The sequence below is a fragment of the Python bivittatus genome, unplaced genomic scaffold, assembly GCF_059951505.1.
Source record: "Python bivittatus isolate LINGU-HERP-01145 unplaced genomic scaffold, Pbiv_v1 ctg000700_np1212, whole genome shotgun sequence".
Lineage (NCBI taxonomy): Eukaryota > Metazoa > Chordata > Lepidosauria > Squamata > Pythonidae > Python > Python bivittatus.
In genome coordinates this window covers 85,469,382-85,495,208 of record NW_028277098.1, presented here as the reverse complement: position 1 = coordinate 85,495,208, position 25,827 = coordinate 85,469,382, and the positions used below count along the sequence as shown (strand labels likewise).

Sequence of the window (25,827 nt, the reverse complement as noted above, 5' to 3'; positions counted from 1 at the left end):
ACTGTTCATTGAGCTGCATCAATGTAGAAACTTTTTTTTAAAAAAAACTTATTGTTAAAGGTTTATAAAAAGGAATAACACAAATCATACAAAAAGTAAAAAAAAATAAGGTACAGGTAGTGAAATAAAGGTGAATAAACAACAAATCTGAAATATAAAAATAACACTGCAGTGCACCATGGAAGATGTTTAATATTGTAAAATATTTTATAACCACTTTCTAAACAAAATCCATATGTCCCTGTTAAACTTTAAGCTAGAAATACTTGGTTAATAGAAGTCACTAAAAAAAAGGAAGAAAAAACTATAGATGGTAAACAATATATCAGGTCAATACTGGAAATTATACATTAAATTAAAATATGAACACATACAGTCAGGTCCAGAAATATTGGGACATCGACACAATTCTAACATCTTTGGCTCTATACACCACCACAATGGATTTGGAATGAAACAAACACAATGTGCGTTAACTGCAGACTGTCAGCTTTAATTTGAGGGTATGTACATCCAACTCAGGTGAATGGTGTAGGAATTACAACAGTTTGCATATGTGCCTCCCACTTGTTAAGGGACCAAAAGTAATGGGACAATTGGCTTCTCAGCTGTTCCATGGCCAGGTGTGTGATATCCCCTCAGTACCCCAATTACAATGTGCAGATAAAAGGCCCAGAGTTCATTTCAAGTGTGCTCTTTGCATTTGGAATCTGTTGCTGTCAACTCTCAAGATGAGATCCAAAGAGCTGTCACTATCAGTGAAGCAAGCCATCATTAGGCTGAAGAAACAAAACAAACCCATCAGAGAGATAGCAAGAACAGTAGGCGTGGCCAAAACAACTGTTTGGAACATTCTCAAAAAGAAGGAACGCACCGGTGAGCTCAGCAATACCAAAAGACCCGGGAGACAATGGAAAACAACCGTGGTGGATGACTGAAGAATTCGTTCCCTGGTGAAGAAAACACCCTTCACAACAGTTGGCCAGATCAAGAACACTCTCCAGGAGGTAGGTATATGTGTGTCAAAGTCAACAATCAAAAGAAGACTTCACCAGAGTGAATACAGAGGGTTCACCACAAGATGTAAACCATTGGTGAGCCTCAAAAACAGGAAGGCCAGATTAGAGTTTGCCAAATGACATCTAAAAAAGCCTTCACAGTTCTGGAACAACATCCTATGGACAGATGAGACCAAGATCAACTTGTACCAGAGTGATGGGAAGAGAAGAGTATGGAGAAGGAAAGGAACTGCTCATGATCCTAAGCATACCACCTCATCAGTGAAGCATGGTGGTGGTAGTGTCATGGCGTGGGCATGTATGGCTGCCAATGGAACTGGTTCTCTTGTATTTATTGATGATGTGACTGCTGACAAAAGCAGCAGGATGAATTCTGCAGTGTTTCGGGCAATATTATCTGCTCACATTCAGCCAAATGCTGCAGAACTCATTGGACGGCGCTTCACAGTACAGATGGACAATGACCCAAAGCATACTGCAAAAGCAACCAAAGAGTGTTTGAAGGGACAGAAGTGGAATGTTATGCAATGGCCAAGTCAATCACCTGACCTGAATCCCATTGAGCATGCATTTCACTTGCTGAAGACAAAACTGAAGGGAAAATGCCCCAAGAACAAGCAGGAACTGAAGACAGTTGCAGTAGAGGCCTGGCAGAGCATCACCAGGGATGAAACCCAGCGTCTGGTGATGTCTATGCATTCCAGACTTCAGGCTGTGATTGACTGCAACGGATTTGCAACCAAGTATTAAAAAGGGAAAGTTTGATGTATGATTATTATTCTTTCCCATTACTTTTGGTCCCTTAACAAGTGGAAGGCACATATGCAAACTGTTGTAATTCCTATACCGTTCACCTGAGTTGGATGTACATGCCCTCAAATTAAAGCTGATAGTCTGCAGTTAACGCACATTGTGTTTGTTTCATTCCAAATCCATTGTGGTGGTGTATAGAGCCAAAGATGTTAGAATTGTGTTGATGTCCCAATATTTCTGGACCTGACTGTACATAAGAAAACTTAAACTTGGAATTGGCACATTTTCATGTGTAAAACTGTAATCCAAGAATGATTTCCAGGTAGTATTAAACTCTACATTGGATTCATTTTTTAATATGAAGTTATTCTGGACATCAACATATATTACCACAATTTGGTTAGCCATTTTTCTGAGAAAGGGGTCAGAGATCTTTTCCAGTAAAAACACTTAAAATCCTTGCAACCTTTCACACATACAATGCTAATTCAGTGTATTTTGAGGAGTTTAGTGAAATTTAGTAAAAGTATATCAGGTTGCAATGGGATGCTTTTAAAAATTAAACTGGTCTTGTAGTAGAATTAATTACTGTTGTGATTTTCTATCACTTTTTTCAAAATCATCTAGTATCCCATGCCAACATAATTATACTGTAGACTATATGTAAACTTTATTTCCCCTTTCCCTATGTCTCTCTGTCTCACACCCACACCCACACACCTTTGTTCAAGAGATCAGCCTTCTACTATAAGCATGTACACCATACAAACAATTTTACCTTCGAGTGAGCTGGACCCTGCTCACTCAAAAGCTTATATTCAGGCTGAATCTTGTTGAAACGGGCTAACTCATTCACAAGACACATGGGTGTTTTCTCTTTGGGGTTTGCCATGTTAGAAGAAACTGAAAGATAAGGTAAATTGTTACTACAGTATGTAAAAATCCCTCAAGTAAAACTGAAAACTGCCTGGCCTCTTAGTAATACCATGTAAACTTAACATGCAACATGCCCACCGCATTTGATTTCTGTAACAAAAGTTAATGGGTTCACTCTAGACAATTTAGATGGCCAGATAGAATTATCCTTACAATCAATGTTTAAGATCAGTGAGTACTGCTATTACAAATTCTGGCAACGGAAACAACTAATTTGCTTTGCAAGAAAATAAGCTAAACATCTATAAGCTTGCTTTGATGTTTAGAGGCTGTGTAATTTATATTTGATTGGCACATTATTGCAATGGCATATTCATAACGGTAAACCCTTCCGTTAGAGCTGCTGTCACCCCAAGAATTCACTTGTGTTACTGTTATCTGCATTATTTATCACTTAATACTTTAAAAAATTGCAAAATTTCAGTTCTGATTTTTCATTCTAACCCCAACACCTCCTTTAAAAAGACAACCTTATTTGAGTGCCTTATTCCAGGTACAGCATTACTAGTATGTCATCTAATTTCATCCCAATTAGAATTTAACCCAAAGCGTAAATTTCAGAGAATTTTCAACTGCCCTAACATGGAGATCCAAGCCACAAATGCCTTGTGTCTTTGACCTCCAGTCTTCAGTCTTCCAAGATTAGAATCATATAATAGGAAACAGGTTAAAGGCTTCCTGAACTGCAGCTCTAACTGCAAGAAAGTTGGTAATGTGCAGCAAGACAGTAAGTTGATCATAGTAGTATCTCTTGCTTTTTTTAAATTACCAGTGTTGGAAACAATAATACTAGCATTTATTAATTGTATTAAATTTATGAAATGGCCAGAGACTACACAGGATCAATAATGCTGCACAATGTTAACTGTTATGCAATACCACTCTCATTGTAGCTTGTGTGTACAATATTCAAAAACTAGCACATAATGGATGTATTCAGGTCCTGCAAAGCATGACTTTCAACCGTAATTTTGATAGATTCCTCATAGTGACAAATGATATTTCATGCATCAGCCTAAGTCATAGATTGTTAAATCATTGTTTACTGAATTAAACACAATTGGCTGGATTTGCACAAGACATTAAACCTATGGTTTACAAACCACATTGGCCAGGCTCACACACTGTACCAAGCTGAAATCAGGCAAATTATGTTCCTGCCTAATGTAGCTAATCATTTGATTAAAATGTGAAAATAATTAATAAAGCATAAGTACAACTCTTAACATTTTCAGTCTAAACCATGATTTAGAAGATACAGCCTACAAGGGCTGTTTCGGTGACTGTGATTAAAGAGAGCACAGGAGATAACTTGGTGATACATCAGGTTTTTTCCTTTCTCTTAAATCAAGCAGTCAAAGTATGAGCAGTAGAGCAGGCTGGGGCAGGAGGAAACTATTCAGAGCTCTAGATATCCTAATCTGTCTTTCAGAAGTTGAGCAACCAAAGCTTTGCTCAGCTTTAATGCTTGATTAGATCCAAAGAATAAGACACATAAAATAGTTTGCCAGTTACTAATAGAACCACCATGTGGATGAAAAAACAAACTCCCTGAAAAGTTCTATTAAACAAGCATTCTTGTATCTTATTTTACATACTAGACCAGAAGACAATGCACCAAAGAATCAGACTTACTGATGAATAAAGGTAGAAAATATTTATAAAACCAAATTAGCAAAATGGTTTTAACCACATTTCATTTGATAAACACATGCTGTTTTTGAGCATTTCAATCACATACTTTTTTACAAGGTTTTCATTTATTTAAAAATATTTCTTTAAAAAGATAATTTAAAGACAACATTTTGAGCTAAAGATTAATATCAAAGATTACCAAAATATATCAAAGATATTTTAAAGCTTACCTGCAGCTACACTGGTAGATGTAACAGATGCAGAGGGTAAAGCGGAATTTTGAATAGGTCTACCCGCATTTTCAGAGGGCAAAGAACTAGTGGGAGAAGGAATACTCAAAGGCTGTGCAAGAGACTGGTTCTTGTTTAATATTTGGCTGCTAGAAAGAGTAGCAGATGGATTCTGAATTTGAACTTGAGACATGTTTATTTCCATCCAAACCTAATCACTGCAGGTAAACTTGGCTTTGAATGCAGGTTCTTTCTGTTTAAGTGCTTGAATTTGTACCTTTAAAATATAAAGAAAAAATATAAAATGTTTATGTTGATCAGTTGCTTTTTCTTATTTTCTGATTAAATATGCAGTTGAGAGGACTGCCAATACAATACAAGAATTAACATTTCAGTTTTGGTGTTGTTACCAAGGAGCCTACAGTTTTTAGCTATCCATTCTTGTTGGATAAATCATTAAATCCATTTACAGCTAGGGATCAAAAACACATAAAAGGATAGTCACACAAACACACACAAAGACATACATTAATGAGTTCTTGGAAGTAATAGCAGTTAAAATCTTTCAGTAGGCAATCTTTATGTCCAATGCAGTTAACGCTGGGCACTATCCACCAGCCTTAATTTGAGTCAGGTTTAACATACTGGGATATATGAAATTTATAATAGTATTTGATGAATTCTGTTCATATGTCCACTGTGACAATAAAACATTTCTAATGTCTATTATATTTTGGTTTACTTACTTTAAATAAATACAGATGTTTCTACATTTGTTTCAAAACTGTAAAGCTGACCCATTTTCAGCTTTAGGAAAGTATAAATGCTGCTCTAAAACTTGGGTGCTAATAGCACTGATTTGTTTCCAAGTACTCTGCAGGCTTTCACAACTGATGCCAAATTTAGAATGGATGTGTCAAAGACAAAAGTAATTTGCAAGCTCTCATTTCATTTTCTTGTTTTTATTTGTATAGCACTTATGCTGTAACAAATTAAAATTATGAAGTAGCAAAAATAAATAAGATAAATAACAGCAAGTATACCAAGCTAAAAAAAATTAAAATGACAGCAAGCACAGCGTGTATTTTCTTATAGACCTAGGTGTAGGTGTCACTATGGACAAATTTCTCTTGACATTTGGCTGCAAACCAGGCAAAATTGGTTAAAGTCTTTATTTTTTTCTTTGGCTGAGGACAACAGGAAAAAGATTTTGTAATGATCAGGCCAGTCAGTTTTTCTCTACAAGAGAGGCAGTAGAATTTTTTTCTGGGGTTTTGCAAAAATAAAATAATGAAGCAAATAGTGAGTGAAATCCTCTGCTGCATTTGCTCCACACAGGCATAAATAAATGTTATAAGGAATGTTTTAAAATCTCCCTTTAAGTACAGGTAGTCCTTGCTTAATGACTGTTCTGTTTAGTGACTGTTCAAAGTTATAACAGCATTGAAGAAGTAACTTTATGACCAGTCCTTGCACTTACAATTGCTGCAGCAGCATCGTGGCCATGTGATCAAGATTCGGGCACTTTGCAACCAGTGGGTGTTTACGACCATCACAGCATCCCCCAGTCACATGATTGCCATTTGTGCACTTCACAGGTGGCTTCTGACAAGTAGAGTCAATGGAGAAGCCATCGGTAAAATAGCAAGTTGCGGTCACATGATGTCTCACTTAATGACTATGGTGACTTGCTTAACCATGGTGGAAGTGAGGTTGTAAGTCCACTGTGGTCATGTGAAGTCTTGCTTAGCAACAGAGTTGCTGGTCCCAATTGTAGTCATTAAGTGAGGACTACCTGTATTGCTGATGGCATCAAGGCTACCTTCCAAAGAATTTAGGAGGGGGGGAAAAACCCTAATACTTCTGGAAATATAAATAAGGGTTGATCATAAATCATGGTAAAAAGTTTTTTTTTTAAAGTCACTTAAGCAGGCATGAACACATTTCCTGTAGTTCAACATTCCTTTAACTTTGCTTTTTGCTTAATTTGGCCTCCAAATTAAAATGTAAGTGCTGAAATATATTGTGAAATAGCTCATATGAGTATCTGATGCTTTATAGCTCTACTTCAAACTGTACAACATCTCCCCATTATATATATTAAAAATGCCACATATATGACAGATAATATAACGTGCTAGTTCTGGGTGGGTAAAACAAACTCAGATCAAATTACTGAATCAAAGTTGCTTCGGTCAGTGATCAATCTGGCCCCGTCTTTGGCTCTAAACAGGGATTGCACTCCCTACCACCCCATGAGAAATTTGGGAGATTCTCCTGAAAGTAAAGCTTCTGCTAGAGAAGCAGGTAGATGCTGTGCCAGGATGCCTTTGCCCAGATTTGGCTGATGTACCAATTGTGGACCTTACAGGACCAGGATGCCCTGGCAACAGTGACTCATGTCCTTCTTACCTCATATATAGGTTAAGATAACACACTGTATATGGGGTTATCTTTCAAAAGCTTCAACTAGTCCAAAATGAGGTGCCTTGTCTGTTTATTTGGGGTAACAAATTTAGCCACAATTCACTTATGCTGGGGTTGCTGCATTGACTCCTGGCCTGCTCCAGGTCCAATTCAAAGTGCTTTAATACCCTTCAAATCTGGATTTAAAGAACCTGGATACTTATAGGCCTGTCTGCCTACATAGATTCAGTCTGCACTGTGCAATCTTTGAGAAGAGGAATGCTGAGGTCTGCACCCCATAGGAGATGAGGGTATGAAGGCTCATTGATGCCCTTTTTGGTGGCCACACTTGTCCTTTGGAAAATTTGACTCCCAAGATAAGAAATGCCCCCACCTCCTGGCTTTTAAGACAACTTTAAAACTCTGTATTCCACTGAGTGTATTAGGGGGCTGATGATACTAGGGTTGTCTTAGTTCGATTAGATTAAGTGTCAGGAAGCAAGCAATGTTTAAAGATCCTCCACTGGAGTTTAGAGTCACTGCCAGTCAAAGTACACAACAACTGAGGTAGATGGACAAATAGGAAGTTACCTTATAGCTGGTCAGCCTATGTTCTGACATTTCTAAAAAACGGACTTGGCTGGCTGCAAGCTTTTCTCTTCTATACATCCAGGATAGCAAAAAGAAAAACCACACTAAATAGTTCCTTAGAATTAGTGACATTTACTTTCCAACATTACTATAAAGTTTTGGAGGAAAGGCAGTATGAACTACACTAAATGTGCATTAGTAGACTGGGGAGGTCACTTCTAAAAGCTGACAAAGCAACATCACAAAGTAGCTCTTCCTTGATTTCCATCATAAATCTCCACATGGAGCCAATTTCTGACTCACAGAAAGAAAGAAATGACCAAGTAGTATTTCATTCATATATTTTTGTAGCAAGGATACACCCCACTAACCATTGCCTGAAGCCTCTCCAGGCAGCCATGAAAGTAGAGATTCTGTACCTTCCATTTTAAGTTGGAATGAATCTACAGATAGTAAGTGTTCCTTGAATAAGAAAGAACAAAGTTGTTTCCACCACAATCTATAGTTTTTTTTTTTTTAAACTGAAACAACTAAATACATTAGTTAAGGAGTCTTCTATAAAATGACTATGCATGCACAATAGTCTACAATGCCCTTTTCAAAAACTTATATACATCCCATTATCTTGACATGTATTTGATGTTTTCCATCCAATCAGTTTAGAATGACTCACTGCCACATTAGGAGCACTGAGTCACCTGGATATAGCAAAAGATAAAAACAGCTTCTCTGCTGAAGGCTCACATCAGTTTCACTGTGCAAGATCACTATGTCAAAAATATACTCAAGATTTATGCTTATCCTTTGCCTCAATATTTGGCCTTTCCAAATAAATAAAAAAAATTCACACAGATTTTGTCTGGCATTTCAATGGTCTCTGAATATTAGTCATGGAACCGCTTCAATCACCATCGATTTATGCATTAAATGCAAGAATTGTGTGGCAAGCAAAACTAGTGCTTAGATTTCAAAAAGAAAGTAGAATTGTGTATTTTAGCTCCCCCCGCAGCTATTCCCAAGCACAATTCCCATTAAAAGCAGAAAGGCTAAGATTCAAAATGGTACTAAGCTGATAAGAATGTGAAAAGCAAAACATTGAGAGAAAAGATAACAAGGACATAATATAGTGGTGCTTAAAAGTTTGTGAACCCTTTTGAATTTTCAATTATTTCTGCATAAATATGACCTAAAACATGATCTGCTCTCCACACAAGTCCTAAAACTAGATAAAGAGAACCCAGTTAAACACATGAGTAAAATATGTTATACTTGTTCATTTATTTATTGAGGAAAATGATCCAAAGCTACATATTTTTGTGTGGCAAAAGTATGTGAACCTCTAGGATTATCAGTTCATTTGAGGGGGAAATTAGAGTCAGGAGTTTCAATCAATGGGATGATAATCAGGTATGAATGTGGGGGGTCTTGCCTTATTTAAAAAACAGTATTCTGGGTATCCGCTATCAAAGTCTGATCTTCACCACACAGGTATGTGGAAGTGTGTCATGGCTTGAACAAAGGAGATTATTGAAGATCTACAAAAAAGAGCTGTTGATGCTCAATAGGCTGGAAAAGGTTACGAAACTATTTCCAAAGAGTTTGGACTCCACTAGTCCAATGTTAGGTAGATCATGTACAAATGAAGGCAATTCAACACCATTGTTACCCTCCCCAGGAGTGGCCGACCAACCAAGATCACACCAAGAGCAAGGCATGTAATACTTCAGGAGGTCCCAAAGAACCCCAGAGTAACACCTGAGGAACTAAAGTCCTCTCTTACATTGGCGAATATCAAGTGTTCATGAGACTATCATCAGGAAAATGCTGTACAACAATGATGTGCGTGGCAAGGTTACAAGGAGAAAGCCACTACTCTCCAGAAAGATTGCTGCCCATCTACAGTTTGCAAAAGACCATGTGGATAAGCCAGGAGGCTATTGGAAGAATGTTCTGTTGATGGATGAGACCAAAATAGAACTTTTAGCTTAGCGAAAGTCAAACACTGCATTCCAGAATAAGAACTTTACCCCATCTGTGAAACATAGTGGTGGCAGTTTCATGGTTTGGGCCTGCTTTGCTGCCTCTGGACCAGGATGGCTTGCTACCATAGATGGAACTATGAATTCTTAATTGTACCAGCAAATTCTACAGGAAAAGGTCAGAGTATCTGTCTGTGAACTGAAGCTCAAGAGAAAGCTGGTCATGCAGCAAGACAATGGTCCAAAACACACACATCGTACGACCAAAGAACGACCAAAGAATGGTTAAAGCAGATGAAAATTAATGTTTTGGAATGGTCAAGTCAAAGTCCCGATCTTAATCCTATATCAATGTTGTAGAAAGACTTGAAGTGGGCAGTTCATGTGAGGAAGCCCACCAACATCTCCGAGTTGAAGCTGTTCTGTAAGGAGGAATGGGCTAAAATTCCTCCAAACTGATGTACAAGACTGATGTACAACAGTTGTACAACTGATGTACAACAGTTATCGGAAACATTTAATTGCAGTTATTGCTGCTCAAGGGGGGGCACACCAATTACTGAAAGCAATAGTTCACATACTTTTGCAGCACACGTATATGTAGTTTTGGATCATTTTCTTCAATAAACCAATGAACATGTATAATGTTTTTGACTCATTTGTTTAAATGGGTTCTCTTTAGCTAGTTTTTAGGACTTGTGTGGAGAACACATCACATTTAAGTCATATTTATGCAGAAATATTGAAAATTCAAAATGGTTCACAAACTTTTAAGTACCACTATAAATATACAAACAAGAACAGCTTGTAAAGAAATCTAGGAACAGGAAGATATGCATGGCGTTCACATGGAAAGGATAGTGTGATAAATAAGGAGATCATGTGTCACAGAAGGCTATGCAGACAAGGAGCCAGTTTCACAACTGAGCCAGCAAACCAAATTGTGACACTAGCTTTTGACCAGTATCTAATTATTAGAACTGGCAAGGATTTAATACACATAATTGGTGGATTATACGCCAAATACAAGTTTCCCATACCTTTTGGTGATCCTGGGACAGTGTACTTTTGGTGTTAGTTCCAAGGGAAATATTTATATGATGGAGATTGCCTACACCAAAAGGAAAAGGACAGTTAGAAATATGCTGTGATATTTCCATAGTATTTTACTTTATAATAATGTTGCGCAGCATTTACATTACAATATTCACCAACATCACCTGGAACAATGAAAAAATGTACAACTTGATTAAATATTAATTTCTTTCAGGGTATTATCTGAAATAAGCCACCATATTCCCAAAGGTATATTTGATTATACCATATATTTGAGATAGTTATTTAACAATATCTGATACCTATCCTTTAGGATTAGGAAGCTGTTAATTCTGAAAGCAGAGAACACGGATTCTTGTTTTTATGTTGGCAAAATATCCCATGCAAATATATTTGACTTGGTTTTGGCAACTGTGCCTTATCAACTGTATCCTATTATCTATTAAATTCATTTTCAGTCCTGCATATGTCAGCATTTAGACACACAATGATCTCTAAAATTCATATTATTCTTTAACAGCCATAGAAGATTCTACTTCTTCTGAAATTAGGACAAAAAGCTCTGATCCTGAAGTTCTACAGCTTCCTATCTAAGGACTACTGTTTTCTGACTACTTATGTTGTAATTTTCATTTAACTAAAGGTGGGGAAAATACCTCTGAAGGATAGGCAATCAGCAACATGTGTAGGATTAGGGATCTAACTTAAATGCGCAGCAGTAGCAGACTAGCCAATGCATCTGTGGTGTGGATTTCTTTCTTCTGGGTCAAAGGTGACACATATAAAGACTAATAATATGATTTAAATGTAGATACAACTATGAACAACCCTGCATAGGCTACAGTCACTTAAAGGAGACCTGAATGCATTTTACAGTGGTTCTCATACAGCTGTTATAAAGAGCCCTGTATTTTTAATACATTAACACATTAGTAAATATATGCATTAATAGTTATCTACTCTAAGATCGTTTTTGCAATATTTAACTATACTTAATAAGTTAAACATGTTTACCTATTGACAGTGTATATGCTCAAATGTTGCTGAATTTCTCAGCACACAAGTTTCACCTTTGTCTTGTATAGTGAATGCCTTTAATTTCCAAAATAACAACTAATCAGTTAAAATCAGAATGGGACACTCATTACATAGTTCATGAATACTAGATTAGTTATCATATAAGGAAATACTGTATGTACATCCTCATGTCCAACAACTGCTCTTTCACTGTGATATGTTTACTGTTCTGTAAAATGGAAGAAGTGGATTCAGACATCCACTGACTATAAAGAATTGACTTAGCCAGTAACCCTTTAAAACTAATACATATTATTTGTTATTACTGGATAACTGTATCAGCTCTCCTTATTTTTTATTCCTGTAGTGTTTTGGTGAAGCTGAAGAAAATTGGTCAGAACATTGCTGGCTGATATTCTAAACAGTATGGGAAGTAAACAAAACCAAATTTGAACATTTTGATTATGCAGTACTGTAGATATTAGAAAAGTTAAGCCATGTAAATATATTACAGTGCAACAGATTGAGACTGATTAAGGGTTTTATGAAGTGGTAGCAGCTAGATACCACACAATAAATAAACAGATAATGACAGTGACACAGTAATTAAAAATAATTAAGAAAGGGGGAGAAGTGCATTGAAAAATCATTTGAAAATACTACAGAGATAAAAAGGACCACAATAATTAGCAACTCCACTAAAAAAAAGTGATTTGGTTAACATAACAAATTGCAATTTACAGATACATCATTTGGCCAAAGCAGCAATCTTATCTTCTTCAATCACCTCCTGACTTGCTCATAAAATATGCCTCCACCCTATTTCCAATGCTTTCTTCTGTTTCTTTCACCCTCCTTTCCACAATGCCACAAGCAAGGTTTCCTGATGATTCAAGCATTGGGGGAATAGCAGAGAAAGGAAATACAGGAAGGTTAGCCTCTACTTACCCTATTTCTTAGACAGACCTCTGAATCTAGCCTGTATCTTCTTCACAATGACATAAACTACAAGACAGTTCAGATTTAATTACACTTTAAAGAATGATATTCATAATGTACGGCAGGCCTGAACAACATGCAGTCCACCAAAAAGCCTTGGGCGGTCCATTGGGCACCATCACCAAACACCAGTGCACCAGGAAGGATCTGTCACTGTCCCAAAAGACATGCTGCTGAGCATCCCATGGCCTCACCAACACTGCCAGCTCCATCACTGCCACTGCTCTACCAAACAGCTGATTGGTGCACCAGTTATTCCTTTGTAGGCCACTATTATTTTCATTTACCACGTGGCCCTTTCCCCTCTACAATCATACAGGCCTGATCTACAGCAATTTTATTAGATTTGCAAAGTTCTTGCTGCAATCAGTAAGGCTACTCTTTCAGATGCCACAGGAGTCTTCGCTGGAAGTACATAAATAAATGTGGGTACATTTCAAAGAAATGAAATGAGTGAATACATATATTCTTTTGGTCTACTCCCATTCACTGCAGCAGGTGTGCGTACTCAAATATTTCCTGATGGATGGCATTCTATGGTTGTAATAAATGGAAAGACAGTAACTTCAACTGTCTTATTTTATTCTCTCTAGCCCAGACAGTAAGTACATACGCACACTTAGAAATCAAAAGAATTTGATTAGCCAATACATTAGCAAAGGAAGTCTAGTTGGTGGGATTGCCAATTCCATCACTTATATCAGAGAGTGATAGCATTTTTAGTAATGCTTTTGTTGGAACTGCAGCATTATTTTAATATAATTTTCTGCATACATGGAAAACACTTCTGGTTACTTTAAGGGCTGAAGGAGAACAAAGAACATTCATAGTTTTACAACTAGGGAAATTAATACAGCTCAGGTTAAATTTTGCAAATATATTCATTAAGGATAAATGTAAAGTAAGAGAATCAAGCTCAGATCAAAACACTGATGGGATGTGACACTCCAAGCTGGGCTACATCCACAGAACAAGGCAAAGTATGGCATATATTATAGTACTCATGATGAGGAGATGTGCAGCTGTGTCATACCATCATAGTTACTAGAAATAGGAATATCTTGCAGACATAATAGTATTTCACTTTGTGTCCCCCATGAGTTTAGTTAGTACATAATAATTTACTTACAACTTTGTCAAGTAACAGAAAAATTATTCTGTTAATATATTAGGAATGAATATTCTTCACACAATGACCTTAATTTATAGAACCTTTCCTGAGAACTATCATATTATCATAATGTTTTACAAGTAGGTTCATATTTTTTGGCTTCATTTGGCATATTATTAAGTTATGAGCTAGTGCACAAACTCTTTGTTTTTTTCTGATTGCCAAACAAATAAGAAATAGATTATTTTGCATGTCATCCAAAATTGCTACTCCAAAACATAACAATCCTAAATCAAGAACTAATAATAGTTCACAATTAGGGCTTGTGAAAAGTTAAAGAAGCCCAGAGCTTTAGTGTTGGTGCAAGTGGCTGTTACAACATAACAGATCCATTACAGATAAGCCTTTATAATCAATTACAGTGCTCTTCAACAGAGACAGTTCATACAATAAGCAAACTACTTCTAATCAGCCTTTACTAAATCTAAACAATGTGACTTTATAATGTCAGAAGATTGTAAAACTACTTAGGGACTTCATTCTTTTTTTATGAAAACAAAGTTAATATTCACAATCAACTACAGACATAGGAAGTTCAGTGAAACGTGTTTCTTAAAAAGTGCCTAGAATTTCATATTTTAGTCAGTTATCAAATTAATTGCTTATGACACAGCATGGAATAAGGTCCAATATAGCTCAAACCAAAATTTTAAGATTTCCATTTATTTACCAGATTTACATGCTACCCCCAACCAAACACTCTGGCCAGCTTGCAAAAAAATACAATATCAAAACTGCAACCAGACCCATAAATTATTAGTTTTAATTATTAAACATCTCCAGCAAAAGACAAATTATGGGTTTTAATTGTTTTATTTAACTTTTAATCACATAAAAGTGCATATTTGGAGGGTTAGCAGAGGATTGGAATATTATTAATGATGTTCAAAGGCTAAACAGGTTTTCAAAATGTAATGCCATTCAAGACATTCAGACTATGGTCTCTTGATAACAAAGCAGTCCTCCCAAGTTCTGGTTAAATTTGTGCTTTCTTGATATACAATACTTCAGTAGAAGAGACTTTGTCATGTCAGGGCAAATAAAAAAGTTAAAAACAGTATTGAAAGTAAAGTCATATTTTGAATTGGGCCTGACTCCTGGTAACTTACAAAAACACATGCAGTTTTCCTGGTGTGATGTGGAAATGATTTGCTACTGCTGTTTTCCAGATTTTTGTTTTAATTCCCAACTTTAAAATATTAGTTAAGAAGCTTGATTATTACCTGGAACAAATAAAATATTTCCAGGTTCTATCTTCAATTTGCAATGGGATTTTTACTAGTACTAGGTACTAGGTATTTTTACTAGTACTAGGTACTTTTTCTGTACCCTGTTGCAAAGTCACACTTTGGAATGCTTACAAAGGCCTACAGAAGTGAATGAATGGAAAGTAACTGTAACTAAAGTCTCACTGATTTCAAATATTGTTCTCCAAGTGCAGCTAAATCTTAATCTACCCTGTCAAACCCAAGCAAGAGATGCATATACAAAGCCACTTAATCTTCAAAAGTGGTTCTGATTTATCAAATGCTTAATTATTCTCCTAAAGTGAAACAGCATAGAGTTTGTGGGGGGAAACTACAGCATTAGAACCATTAAGCCATTTATTTCCATTAGAAGCTGAATACATTACAGTATGTTTGTCAATGAAAGCACAAAAGGCCTTTTTTGAACCGAATGAAATCTACCAGCTTTATTTCAAGGCTATGCTGCAGAATACTTCTGTAGTAGAATCCAGTGAAAACTCTGACTGAGTAGACAGAATCTAAATTCAACTCTCCACCGGAACCTATGTGTTTACGATAAATAATAGTTCCTACCCTGCAACTGCTGCAGTGCCAAGTGAAGAAAGACATTAGCATCTATCTTGCAGAGAATATGAAAACATCAGGAAATCTGGTAATTGCAAGATATTTATGAAGAACAGCCTACACATACTGTAGTTATAAATAAAGAGGAGAAGGCTACACAGCTCTAGGAAAAGAAATCTACACACTGGGCATGGATATAGCTACAACAGAGATGAGTTACCGTCCTTCCCACTTTATATAAATAGTAAGTTACAATAGGCCCCATCGTACTTTCCCCAGAATGTGATCCTAACCGAAACTGATCACCAGGATCCCGAGAAGCGCTGCGCCACCTCAGACCCTCCAGGGTCCACCGCCTCTTCTTCCATAGCGCCAACCCGACGCGCTGGGCAGCCCACACGCAGGGCCACGAGGAAGGGGAAGGCAGCGAAGGAACGGGCGGCGGGCGAAGCGACAGCGAGAAGGCACGAGCCGCAACCCCTGAAGGCATCTCCCGCGTACCTTTAACCCCTTCCTCCTACAGCGGAGGTGAGGGACGGGAGAGCCTGTCAGCCTCGCGTCCTCCACCTGTCGGCGGCCAATAAGCGCCGCTGCCGCGGTCGCCCCCTCAGAGCAGTCCGAGCTCCTTCCCCCCGGCCCGAGGCTGGCCGTCCCGCTAGGCCCCAACCTGAGCGCAGGCCCGGCCGAGGCCTCTCCCTCCCTCATCCCAGCCGCGCGCCCCCTCCCTCCCTCCCTCCCTCCCTCTCCTCCTCCTCTTCCCCCCTTACCTGGTGTTGGTCTGGGCTGCGGCTCCCGGGCCGGCTCGTGTTGGCGGCGGGCTATCGGGCGGCTCAGTCCATTGGTAGCTCCCAGGAAAGGGGGGTCCGGGGAAGGGGAGGGAAGCGAGCGAGTCGCGGCGGCAGCAGACACAGGGCAAACACTAAAGAGAATGAGCGGGGCCAGCTCCGGCCGGGAAGGAAGTGACGGCACCACACGGGGAGGCAGGGGAAGGGGGAGGAGCCGCGTCCTTGGCAGCTATTTATAGCACCGCCCAGCACCACGCATGCTGTGGATTTTCTAGTTGGCCGGCTTTTAGAGAGTTTTGCGTTGTCGCACGAATGACTACCGCACCCAGCATGCTCCTGGGTAGTCCGGCGCTACCGGAACACGTGTCTGTCTGTCAGTGTCTCACGGCTCCGCTCCTTTCCTCGGAAATTAAAAAAAACTATACTTCCCAGCATGCTCCATTCCCTCGAGAGGTGACAGCTCTTTCTTTCTCGGGCATCGTCCCCTATACGTCTTTTGCCACGTGCTTCCTAAAGCCCTACATCTCCCAGCGTGCATTGCTTCTTTACCGTCGGCGGGAGGGGGCGTGGTTGCAGGTCCCGTACGCCGGGCGGAAGAGCGCGCTTGTTGGTGGGACTCGCGCTGGGCTGGGAAGCGGGAGCGTTTGCGTGCGCGGAAAGGCTCCCGTTGCCGGACCTGGCAGGGCTCGGCTTGCTGGCCTAAGCAGTGTCGAGTGTAGCGCCTTTTAAATGCAGCGAGATTCAGTTCCTCTATTTTTTTTTTTAAAGCACCGTTGGGCGCTGAGAAGGCAAAGCCACGATTTAAAGTTGGATAATAGAATACATTAATTATGACCAACCGTAATAAAACAGTAGAGGGTGCAAGTTTTCCACTTCTCTGGAACGCCTGATTTTAAAGAGTGCTGGAGAACTTAACAGCATGAGAGGCAGTTTTGGGTCAGATTTGGCTGTTTGGCTCAGCTTCAGCTTGATCTGGAGAAGCTAAGAGGGATCGCATCTGAGTTGGTATTTGGATAGGAGACCACCAAGAAATCCCAGGGAAATTTTAAAAAAGTTTTTTGGATGAAGGCAGCGGCGAACTCTTCCACGCTGTTGTCCATGAAGTCCCCTGGAGCCAAGCTCCACTCCTAGACTTAATTGTTATCCAGCTCTAGAATTTCGGCTTTTTTCCTCTTAATAATCCTACAGAGGGTTGCAACCTGTTTTTTTTTTTTCTCTTCGAAATGAAATGACCGAAGAATCAAGATCGTTCAAAATCCTCTTTCAGGTGAATTAGAGTCGCCAGCCCAATCCTCTCCAGCTCTTTTTATTTTCTTAGTTGGACCTGACCCAGTTTAAATCAGGTAAACCCTTTTCTTTTTAAAATTGTTCCCGGGGAGGGGGGGAAAGGAGAACTTTCATGAGCGTGAGAGAGAAAGATTTGTTAGGGAGAGGAGGGAGCGAGTTGTTTTACTTCTGTCCTCGCGAAGCCATGGGGGATTCTGGGTCGTGTAGGCTCCCCACGCATTCAAAAGCTGCTGATTCAAGCATGCTGCTCTGTCGAAAGCAGATCGATGGCAGGACCATCGTAAAGTGCTTGTGTGGCAAAGGGGCAGCGCTCTGTTGTTGACTGAGGCGACGTAATAGCGCTCAGCAGCCCAAGTGTTCAGCGGTGGAGATTGCAGCGAGCTCTGCCTCGGCCCCGTTTGTTCATTTCAGGCACTGACTCAAAGCGAGTCGGTGCGGTTCTTGCGTCGCCTGGCGAAGCGCGATCCTAAAACGCTGCTCTTCTCCTCCTTCCAGAAGTAGGCACTTTTGCCTACAGTGGAATTTTGCGTGTGACCTTAGGCCTCATTTTAGCCAACCGTGAGCCCTGCGGTGTCTGCCGCACAGAGCTGTGCACGTAAAAGGGGAAGCCTTCCCGTGGCCTCCTCGAATTCGTAAAGATAGGGCAGGACAGAATTGTGAGAAGAGAAGGAGCCCTGCCTTTTTCTTTATCCAAAGCATGCTTTGAGCAAGGACTTTCAAGCTTCAGTCAGATTGAAAGAGGCTTCTGTTAGACATGCAATACTTGCTTTGGAATATTATACAAAGCATTCAGTTTTTAGGACATGAATGCCAACTTTGGGGTTTGCTTCTGCTACTTTAAAAAAATCATCGTGCATCTTTGGATGGAATTGAGGGAAATGGGGCAGGTACAACTTTCCTAATTTCTAACCTGGTCCACACACTGCTAAGATGTTTAATCATGATTTGTCAATTCTGCTATGATTGGCTGAGGTTTGCACTACTTGCTAAAAGCCAAAACAAACCAACCATATTATAGCTATAAATAAATGTATAAATGTTATTATCTTCAGGCCTCAAGCCTTTCATCTTTGCTAGAATAACACCAGGTTCATCATTCCAGTATCAAGTTACTTTTATGCCCCATTTTGTTTTCTAACGACTCCTCAGAGTCTGCTGAAGTCCAGAAGCATTTTTGTAAATAAAGATGACGCTAGAGGAGATTGGTGTTTTATTTTGCAGCATATCCGTTTCCCTTAAAAAGAAAAAAAAAACACCTCAATAAAATATAGAAATCAGATGGGCCTGGCAGGTACCAAGGGAGGTATCTGCAGCTCCATGTTGGGTATTCCACTAAAATCTATATGCATATTGTATGTTGGTATGTTTTGTAGTTTGGTTTGTAGTTGTGGGGGGTGAGATAAAGTACTTGAGTTGTTGGCCATTTTCTAAGCTTCATATGTGCTTATGGCAGTCATAGTTGTTCAATGTTTCTCAACTTTGGCAATATGAAGATGTGTGGACTTCAACTCCCAGAATTATGGGAGGCTGGTTGGGGAATTCTGGGAGTTGAAGTGCACGCATCTTCAAGTTGCTAAGGTTGAGAAATACTGGTATAGATAGATGGAGATACTGATGTTTAGATCCTACTTTCCTACCCCTGCATGCATATATTCATGCATTGTGATATAAACACACATCAGTTCAATAAACAGGGCTTTTGTTTCTCCCCCATGCAGTCTCCTCCAAGTTCTCAGTGCCTGTCCTGCAAATCTGCGTGGTATGTTCAGAGAATGCACAGTGCGATGCAGGGAGAGGAAGACCAATCCTTATCCTGGTTCTTGAGAAGCATCATCACTGGAAAGGGCTCTTCAAGTTTACCCACAGACTGTTCCTCCACAATGCACATTCCAATGTATAGACGCTGGGATGCACCTCTGTAAGGATGGAGTTTGTGCCATGACATCACTGTGTGCAGGTCGTCATTATGATATAATCTCAATTTGCTGGGGATGGTTATCATTGCATGTTCTCCAACTGTAGTAACTGAACATCGGGGAAAACAACTAACAAATCTACACTGAAGAATGTATTTAAAGAAAAGAATTTGTCCTAAAATACTTTGATAATCCCATGTTTGACTAAATCTGCTTAACCACAGAAACAAATCAACATTATGTACCTTCAACCTTTTCACTGATCTAGCGTCCAACCTTTAAATTGCACTATATATTGTCTAAAGCTGCATACAATTCTGAAACTCAAGACTTTTAGCACATTTTACACCCAAGTAGTAACATGCTTGTTAGTCTTTGCTATATGAGCAGCATGGGAGATAGGCAATGCTTTCCATATTTTAAAGTTTAAAATATTTCTTAGTGTATCAAATCCCAACCATTTTAAGTTAATGTGGCATTCTCACCACAAACCTTATTTACACTATGTTTGCACATATCTAGGCATAATTTAGAAAGATAAATGTTCTTCCAAAGGTACTTGATACTACCTAAACTGAGATTTAGCATTCAAACATTAAGCTGAAGAATCACAGGAAAGCTAAATGAAGTTGCTTAAAAGGAAACATCTGCATGGATTAATGAAGTAAAGAATTAATTTTCAATGATATTTTACAGCAATACATTTCTCAAAGATAAAGGTACTGAAGTATGGTCTTCCTTAATAAAGGCAGCTAGAATTCTATGAAAAAGCCTCTTCAAAACGTGTTAACTTTCATTGTGAACCGCATTAGGTAAATCATGTTGAAGTGTGGGTATGGCATGGTACTAACAACTCTGTGCCATAGTAACACATACACTACTAGACAAATACTTTTTAAACAAGAACTTATTTATTCACAATTCAGATAAATTTTAGAAGACACAAAAAAAACAACAAATGACAATAAACAGGAAAAAAATCTTGTGACAACATGAGTGTGCAGCCAGTATTCAATATATTTTAAAATATTACCCAATCATGGCATATGTGAAATTCCAATCAATCCCAAATGATAAACTTCTACCACTATTCCCTTTGAAAGCAAACTGGGAAAAGGAAAGTCACTTCTTTCTTTACTTATGATCACATGAACAAAATATCATTCAGCCTCTGCATCAAGCAATAATTCTGTGATGTATTTCTGAAATAGCAACTCGTTTCATCCTGTCCAAGCTTTGTTTAGAAGACAGTCAATATCAGTGTTCTTTGACATAACTGTGAAATTCTGCCACTCAGAATAAAAATGTCAGAGCAATGTTACACTTGCAGCTTGTAAGTATCCTTGAAGGAACTGCAAAGCTTCGGCATTCAGGCTGGTACTCAGCATTGAGGGAACCTTAAAATAAATAAGCAATATATATTAAAATGCATTTAAATTACAATAGTTTGAAACAAAAATGTATTATTGCAATTAAACATCCTAGGTTCCATCAATCCTCAGCTACTTACTTGTGTGTGTCCTGTGGATTGTATGCCCATGCTATAATTCCATTCTGTTTCCAGCACCTACACAATTTCCACTATATTCAATTATTGTACCAAAGAGTTGCTGAAAACTATTTCATATATTTATATGAGGGCTGTGCAAATGTTCAAACAGATACTTTACTTCAATGAACATCCATTCAAAATTGCTTTGCAAAGTAACATGACATCTTCCTTCAAGAGAAGTCAAGTCACCATGTTGTTTTGCTTGTCCTGTTTAGCAGCCCCTCCTCAGTGTCCTTTGGCATTTGTGACAGCCAGAAGATGCTTTTATGTATGTGCTGTAGCTGTATAGAATATATATCAAATGACCATTTGTTCAGCAACTATTCGAAGTTACAGTAGCACTGAATGAATGGCACTTACACCGGATCCCCGAAGTTATGGCCAATGCAGTGCCCCTGCAGTCATGTGATCAAAATTTGGGTGCTTGGCAACCTGCCTGCACTTATGACTGCAGGGGTGCTTCAACCCCCCCTGCCTATCTCCCCCCTCCATTTCTGCCCTTTTGGCCGCCCTCCACAGTGGCACTCCTTGATGGCGGCGTTGGGGCTGAAGTAGAAGTCCGGGGCCTTCAGCAGTCTCAGCTGGCCACCACCACTCCCAAGTCTCTCCTTCAGCCCCAGTGCCACCATGGTGTGCCATAGCTACCCATCCCAGCGTAAAGCCCCATTTGCCCCCACCACCCTGCATTCCGCAGGCTCTGCCGTGCCCAGCTGACTTTTGCCATCTTCTTCCTGCTGCTGAAGAGGCATGTGCAGCCTGGCCCTCTGTGAGGCAGTTGCTGGCCGCACTAGGCCTTCTTGCCAAGGCTGTGCATGCCATTCTCCAAATAGCGCACGCTATTCTTAGGATGCTTCAGAAACCTGAGGCTTCTGAAACCTTGTGAGAAAGCTTCACCTACTGTTCTCCAAATTGCACATGCTGTTCTTGCAATGCTTTGGAAGGCTTCCGAAGCTTTCAGAAGGTGTTCTGAACCATTGCAAGAATGGCATGTGCAATTTGGAGAACAGCACAAATGGTCTCAGGAAGAAGGCCTGGCATGGCCAGCAGCTGCCTCACATAGGGCCAGGCCGGGTGCACCTTGCCGGCAGTAGGAGGAAGACAGCGAAGGTCAGCTGGGTCTGCAGAACACAGGGTAGCGGGGGCAGTGGCTGCAGTGCACAGCTTGAGGCGGCACTCGGCGGCGGTGCACTGGGGCTCCAGTAGAGGCCCAGAGATGGTGGTGGCTGGCTGAGAATGCTGAAGGCCCTGGACTTCTACTTCATCCCCAGCATTGCCACTACCGAGGGATGCCACTGTGCAGAGAGGCAGAGATAGGGGGGAGATAGGTGAGGGGAGTTGAAGAAGAGGCAGAGGAGGCAGTCCCCTACCTTACCAAGGCTCAGGGCTGGGAGGGACCAAGCTGGGCTTGGCTTGGGGTGGGTCCTTGCCTAACAACCAGTAGGATTTGGTGAACGACAGCAATGGGGACTGCCTGGATTGTTGTCACTAAGGGATGTGGTTGCATGACATCACGCTTTATGACTCCATCACTTAGTGACAAAAATTCCAGTCCCAATTCCAGTCATAACTTGAAGACCACTGTATTGCTTTCACCTCTATACTTATTCCCACATTAAAGGAACTTACTCTGCCTGGACATGCAGTAGATAATTTATGAAGAGATTGTGCAAGATGGATTTTGGGATTATTCACAATTTGGCCAACTGGATCATGTTCTTTTTTCCCAGCAAAGGCAAGCTGAGAAAATGCAGTCTGGTATCCTGGAGTATCTTCTATATCAATGAAGTGCTCCTCATCAGGAAGGGTGTCATCTTCAGGCAGTTCAAAAAGACCAATAAGGGCCTGAAGGAGGGGTGTCCTGAAAGACCAGAAGATACGTCTCATCAAATTGTTGGTTAGAAGAGAATACCTGATTTATTTATCATAGCTAGAAAAGGGATTGACAATAACTATGACAGTTAAAACAGTTTAGACAAAAGCTTCTTTAAAAAGCCTGCCTAATGCAGCCTATCTTTCTAAAGATGTCCAAATAATTTCTTCTTCCTTTATTCTGTAATATTATATACATACATACATTATTTGTTCATATAATTCAAGTCTCTCTTACATTTCATCAAACTATAACCTCTATTTTAGTAAAGTTAAATATCACTGAAGCTATTCCTGTTACTGAAGAGGGAGCATTTTGTAGTGTGACAGCACTTCAGTTCAGCTTTTGCTTGCACTCTTTACTCCTACTACAGATTTCATTACTTTTGGTTGTCTGAATGCAGAGTACAATCATGGTATAGTTTCCCTTTATTCACACTAGGTTGGATCCAGAGACAAGTAAAACCTCTCATGCAACCAGTTTTCTGGCTCCTCCCCCTCCCCCCAGGTACCCCTAAATGCTGAGGGATACTCTTGAATCTGATACAATGGGGCACGATGGCCTGGGATGTCAATGGGGTTATCTTGTGAAAGTGGAAGTAGCTTTCTATTAATTCAACTTATCCTTAGATCCAAACCACTTACCTACACTCACTTTCTCACTGAGCAATTAGTGTAAGAAACTTATTTTCCTACTTCTCAAACATGGAATATACAATCAAAATTTGCAGGGATCACACATTGTTTCAAATCATTATATAGTTTGTTTTAGGCTTAGCAGAATTGGTGAAGCCACCCACTGTGATTGAACGCTATGTTTGAATCAGGTCATTATAGTGTGAAACTTTGCTTAACAGAGTAATTGGAGAGACAGGATGTTCATTATTAATGAATTGTCTTTTACACTGGAAAGCATCGACCCACAGTGATTTCTGTCATGGTAATTTCTATCTGTTGCATAATAGTGTAATTTTGCAAGTGATACCAATGATGTATTTGCTTAACAAGAGCATCATGCAAATTACATGTGCCAATTTATATCATTTGCATAATGACATCACATACACACTGAAATCCTGTTGTGCTGCCTAATTGTGGTGAATGGGGTGTTCCTGGGAGGGATGAGTGAAGAACACCCAGAGTATACATCCAGCAGGGTCACCAAGCTTAAAAGATCAGCCCAGCTGCCCAACTAAAGCAAGTAGGCACCTATACTGGGCAGCAGCAATATAGGAAGATGCTGGAGGAAGATGATCACTTTAGTGACAACAGCAAAGGCATCATTTCATGCAGTGCGGGAGAAGGCAACAGTAAATCACACCTGTATTTTACCAAGAAAACCACATGAATATAAAATATAAAATTATTCAAGATATAGCACCAGACGATGGGCTGTTAGGTAGGATGGCCCTCAACATGCTACTGAGGAAGAGCTGAGGATCTTTCAGAGTACTAATGGCGCTTATGATGTGGCTAGATTAAAGCCTTTGGGAAATCTAGTTAGCGATGTTGCCATGCAGGAAAAGGAAATCCAAATCCCAAAGTTCTCGCTCAAGGCACAAATGACCAGGCTCAAATGATCATACTTCAAGATGCTTTGGGAAAGGTGAAAGGAAAGAGAAGAGGACAACCAGTAGCAACATGGATGGACTCAACACTGGCGATGGTGCACCATTGGAAGACCTGAAGGGCCATGTTGGGGACATTGTCTTGGAGAAAATCTATGTGGTCACTTAAGAGTAGATACTGACTTGATGGGACATAATTAATCAATAAATAATGATATCATTACACATATGATGTTTATCAATGCATACATTGGTCTGTTCCATGTGTAGTCTTTACACTGAGGCTTGGTAAATTGAGGTTTCTCTAGTTTTTTGCTTCAAAAAAAAATCTTATTTGAATCAATGTGGTATGTGAAGAACAGAAAAGCAAAAACTACCAATGCTACTTAACAAAAGTCTATGGCAAAAACATGTAATAAACTACACAGAGTAGCGGCATAAACTTTGCCACCTTAGCAAATTTTAAATTAAATGCAATATTATTTTTGGATGCAGAATTAATGACCAAGCTTAATTATCAAAATAGTAGCTGTACCTACCATAACTTTGTGTACTCTGTGTCCATCATTGGAGGACATTCTGTAAGTATTTTTGTGATGCCAACTGCACAGATCTTCTTTTCTACTTGCCCTGATACTTTCTGTATTTCTGGTATTATGATTTTCTCCAAAACCATTCCAAACATCCTATTAAGTGCAAAAGAGATAAATTTATTTTTATTTTAATAGGTACCTAGAGTAAATCAAAATTCAACTGTATTGAATTTTGAACAAATTAATCAACCAGCAATCTGCTTCATTAATTCTTTAATAAGTGAAGTACTGTTACTTCCCACAAATTTTTAAGAGGGCTCATCATTCCTTTTCAATAAATAGACCTCAAAAAAATCCTTAAGTATTTGAATTGAACAGATTATTTTTCATCCTTTGCTTCTTCCCTAAAATTAGTTGACTTTCATTCATAAGGGCACCTTAATATACAAAGAACTACCCATGCTTTTTGAGTTCTCCAACTAACTCGAACTTTTTCATGGACAGAAAAAAAGACAGAATAGCTCATCACTGACTCGAATAAACACCCAAAGTATCTGTTAGAATTTCTGGCTAAGCAGGATTTTAGCCAGTTATCAGAATAATAGTCTTCCTGTAAGTTCTGCAATTTACCCTGCTAGAAAAGCTCCAAGCCTCAGTGAAATCTGTATAACTTCCTTTTGCTCAATCACTGTTAGTCTATAGGTGAAAGTTGCT

General features: G+C 39.3%; 2 protein-coding genes and 1 long non-coding RNA gene across 9 annotated transcripts in view; 1 reads left to right on the top strand and 2 right to left on the bottom strand.

Annotated features, from left to right (window-relative positions):
- The window catches only part of STAU1 (staufen double-stranded RNA binding protein 1), a 43,870-nt gene extending 27,269 nt beyond the window's left edge, over positions 1–16,601 (bottom strand). For 3 of the 6 annotated variants that reach the window (XM_088128480.1, XM_088128482.1, XM_088128485.1), the window contains exons 1-4: positions 16,371–16,600; positions 10,590–10,660; positions 4,574–4,850; positions 2,551–2,675 (exon numbers count right to left, since the gene is read on the bottom strand). In XM_088128480.1, the coding sequence (XP_087984606.1) occupies positions 2,551–2,675; positions 4,574–4,778 (330 nt within the window). In that variant the 5' untranslated portion in view covers positions 4,779–4,850; positions 10,590–10,660; positions 16,371–16,600. Of the gene's footprint in view, positions 1–2,550; positions 2,676–4,573; positions 4,851–10,589; positions 10,661–16,370 lie in introns of all 6 variants that reach the window. The other 3 variants (XM_088128481.1, XM_088128483.1, XM_088128484.1) reach the window with 2 other exon arrangements.
- A 127-nt stretch (positions 16,602–16,728) lies between these two features.
- Positions 16,729–20,778, top strand: LOC148214267 (uncharacterized). Its single transcript, XR_015793463.1, has 2 exons — positions 16,729–17,731; positions 19,394–20,778. It is a non-coding gene; the product is annotated as an uncharacterized LOC148214267 (long non-coding RNA).
- Positions 20,481–25,827, bottom strand: part of CSE1L (chromosome segregation 1 like) — a 39,249-nt gene continuing 33,902 nt past the window's right edge. For both annotated transcript variants that reach the window (XM_088128478.1, XM_088128479.1), the window contains exons 23-25: positions 25,120–25,266; positions 22,770–23,001; positions 20,481–20,988 (exon numbers count right to left, since the gene is read on the bottom strand). In XM_088128478.1, coding sequence (XP_087984604.1) covers positions 20,899–20,988; positions 22,770–23,001; positions 25,120–25,266 — 469 coding nt within the window. In that variant the 3' untranslated portion in view covers positions 20,481–20,898. The remainder of the gene's footprint in view (positions 20,989–22,769; positions 23,002–25,119; positions 25,267–25,827) is intronic.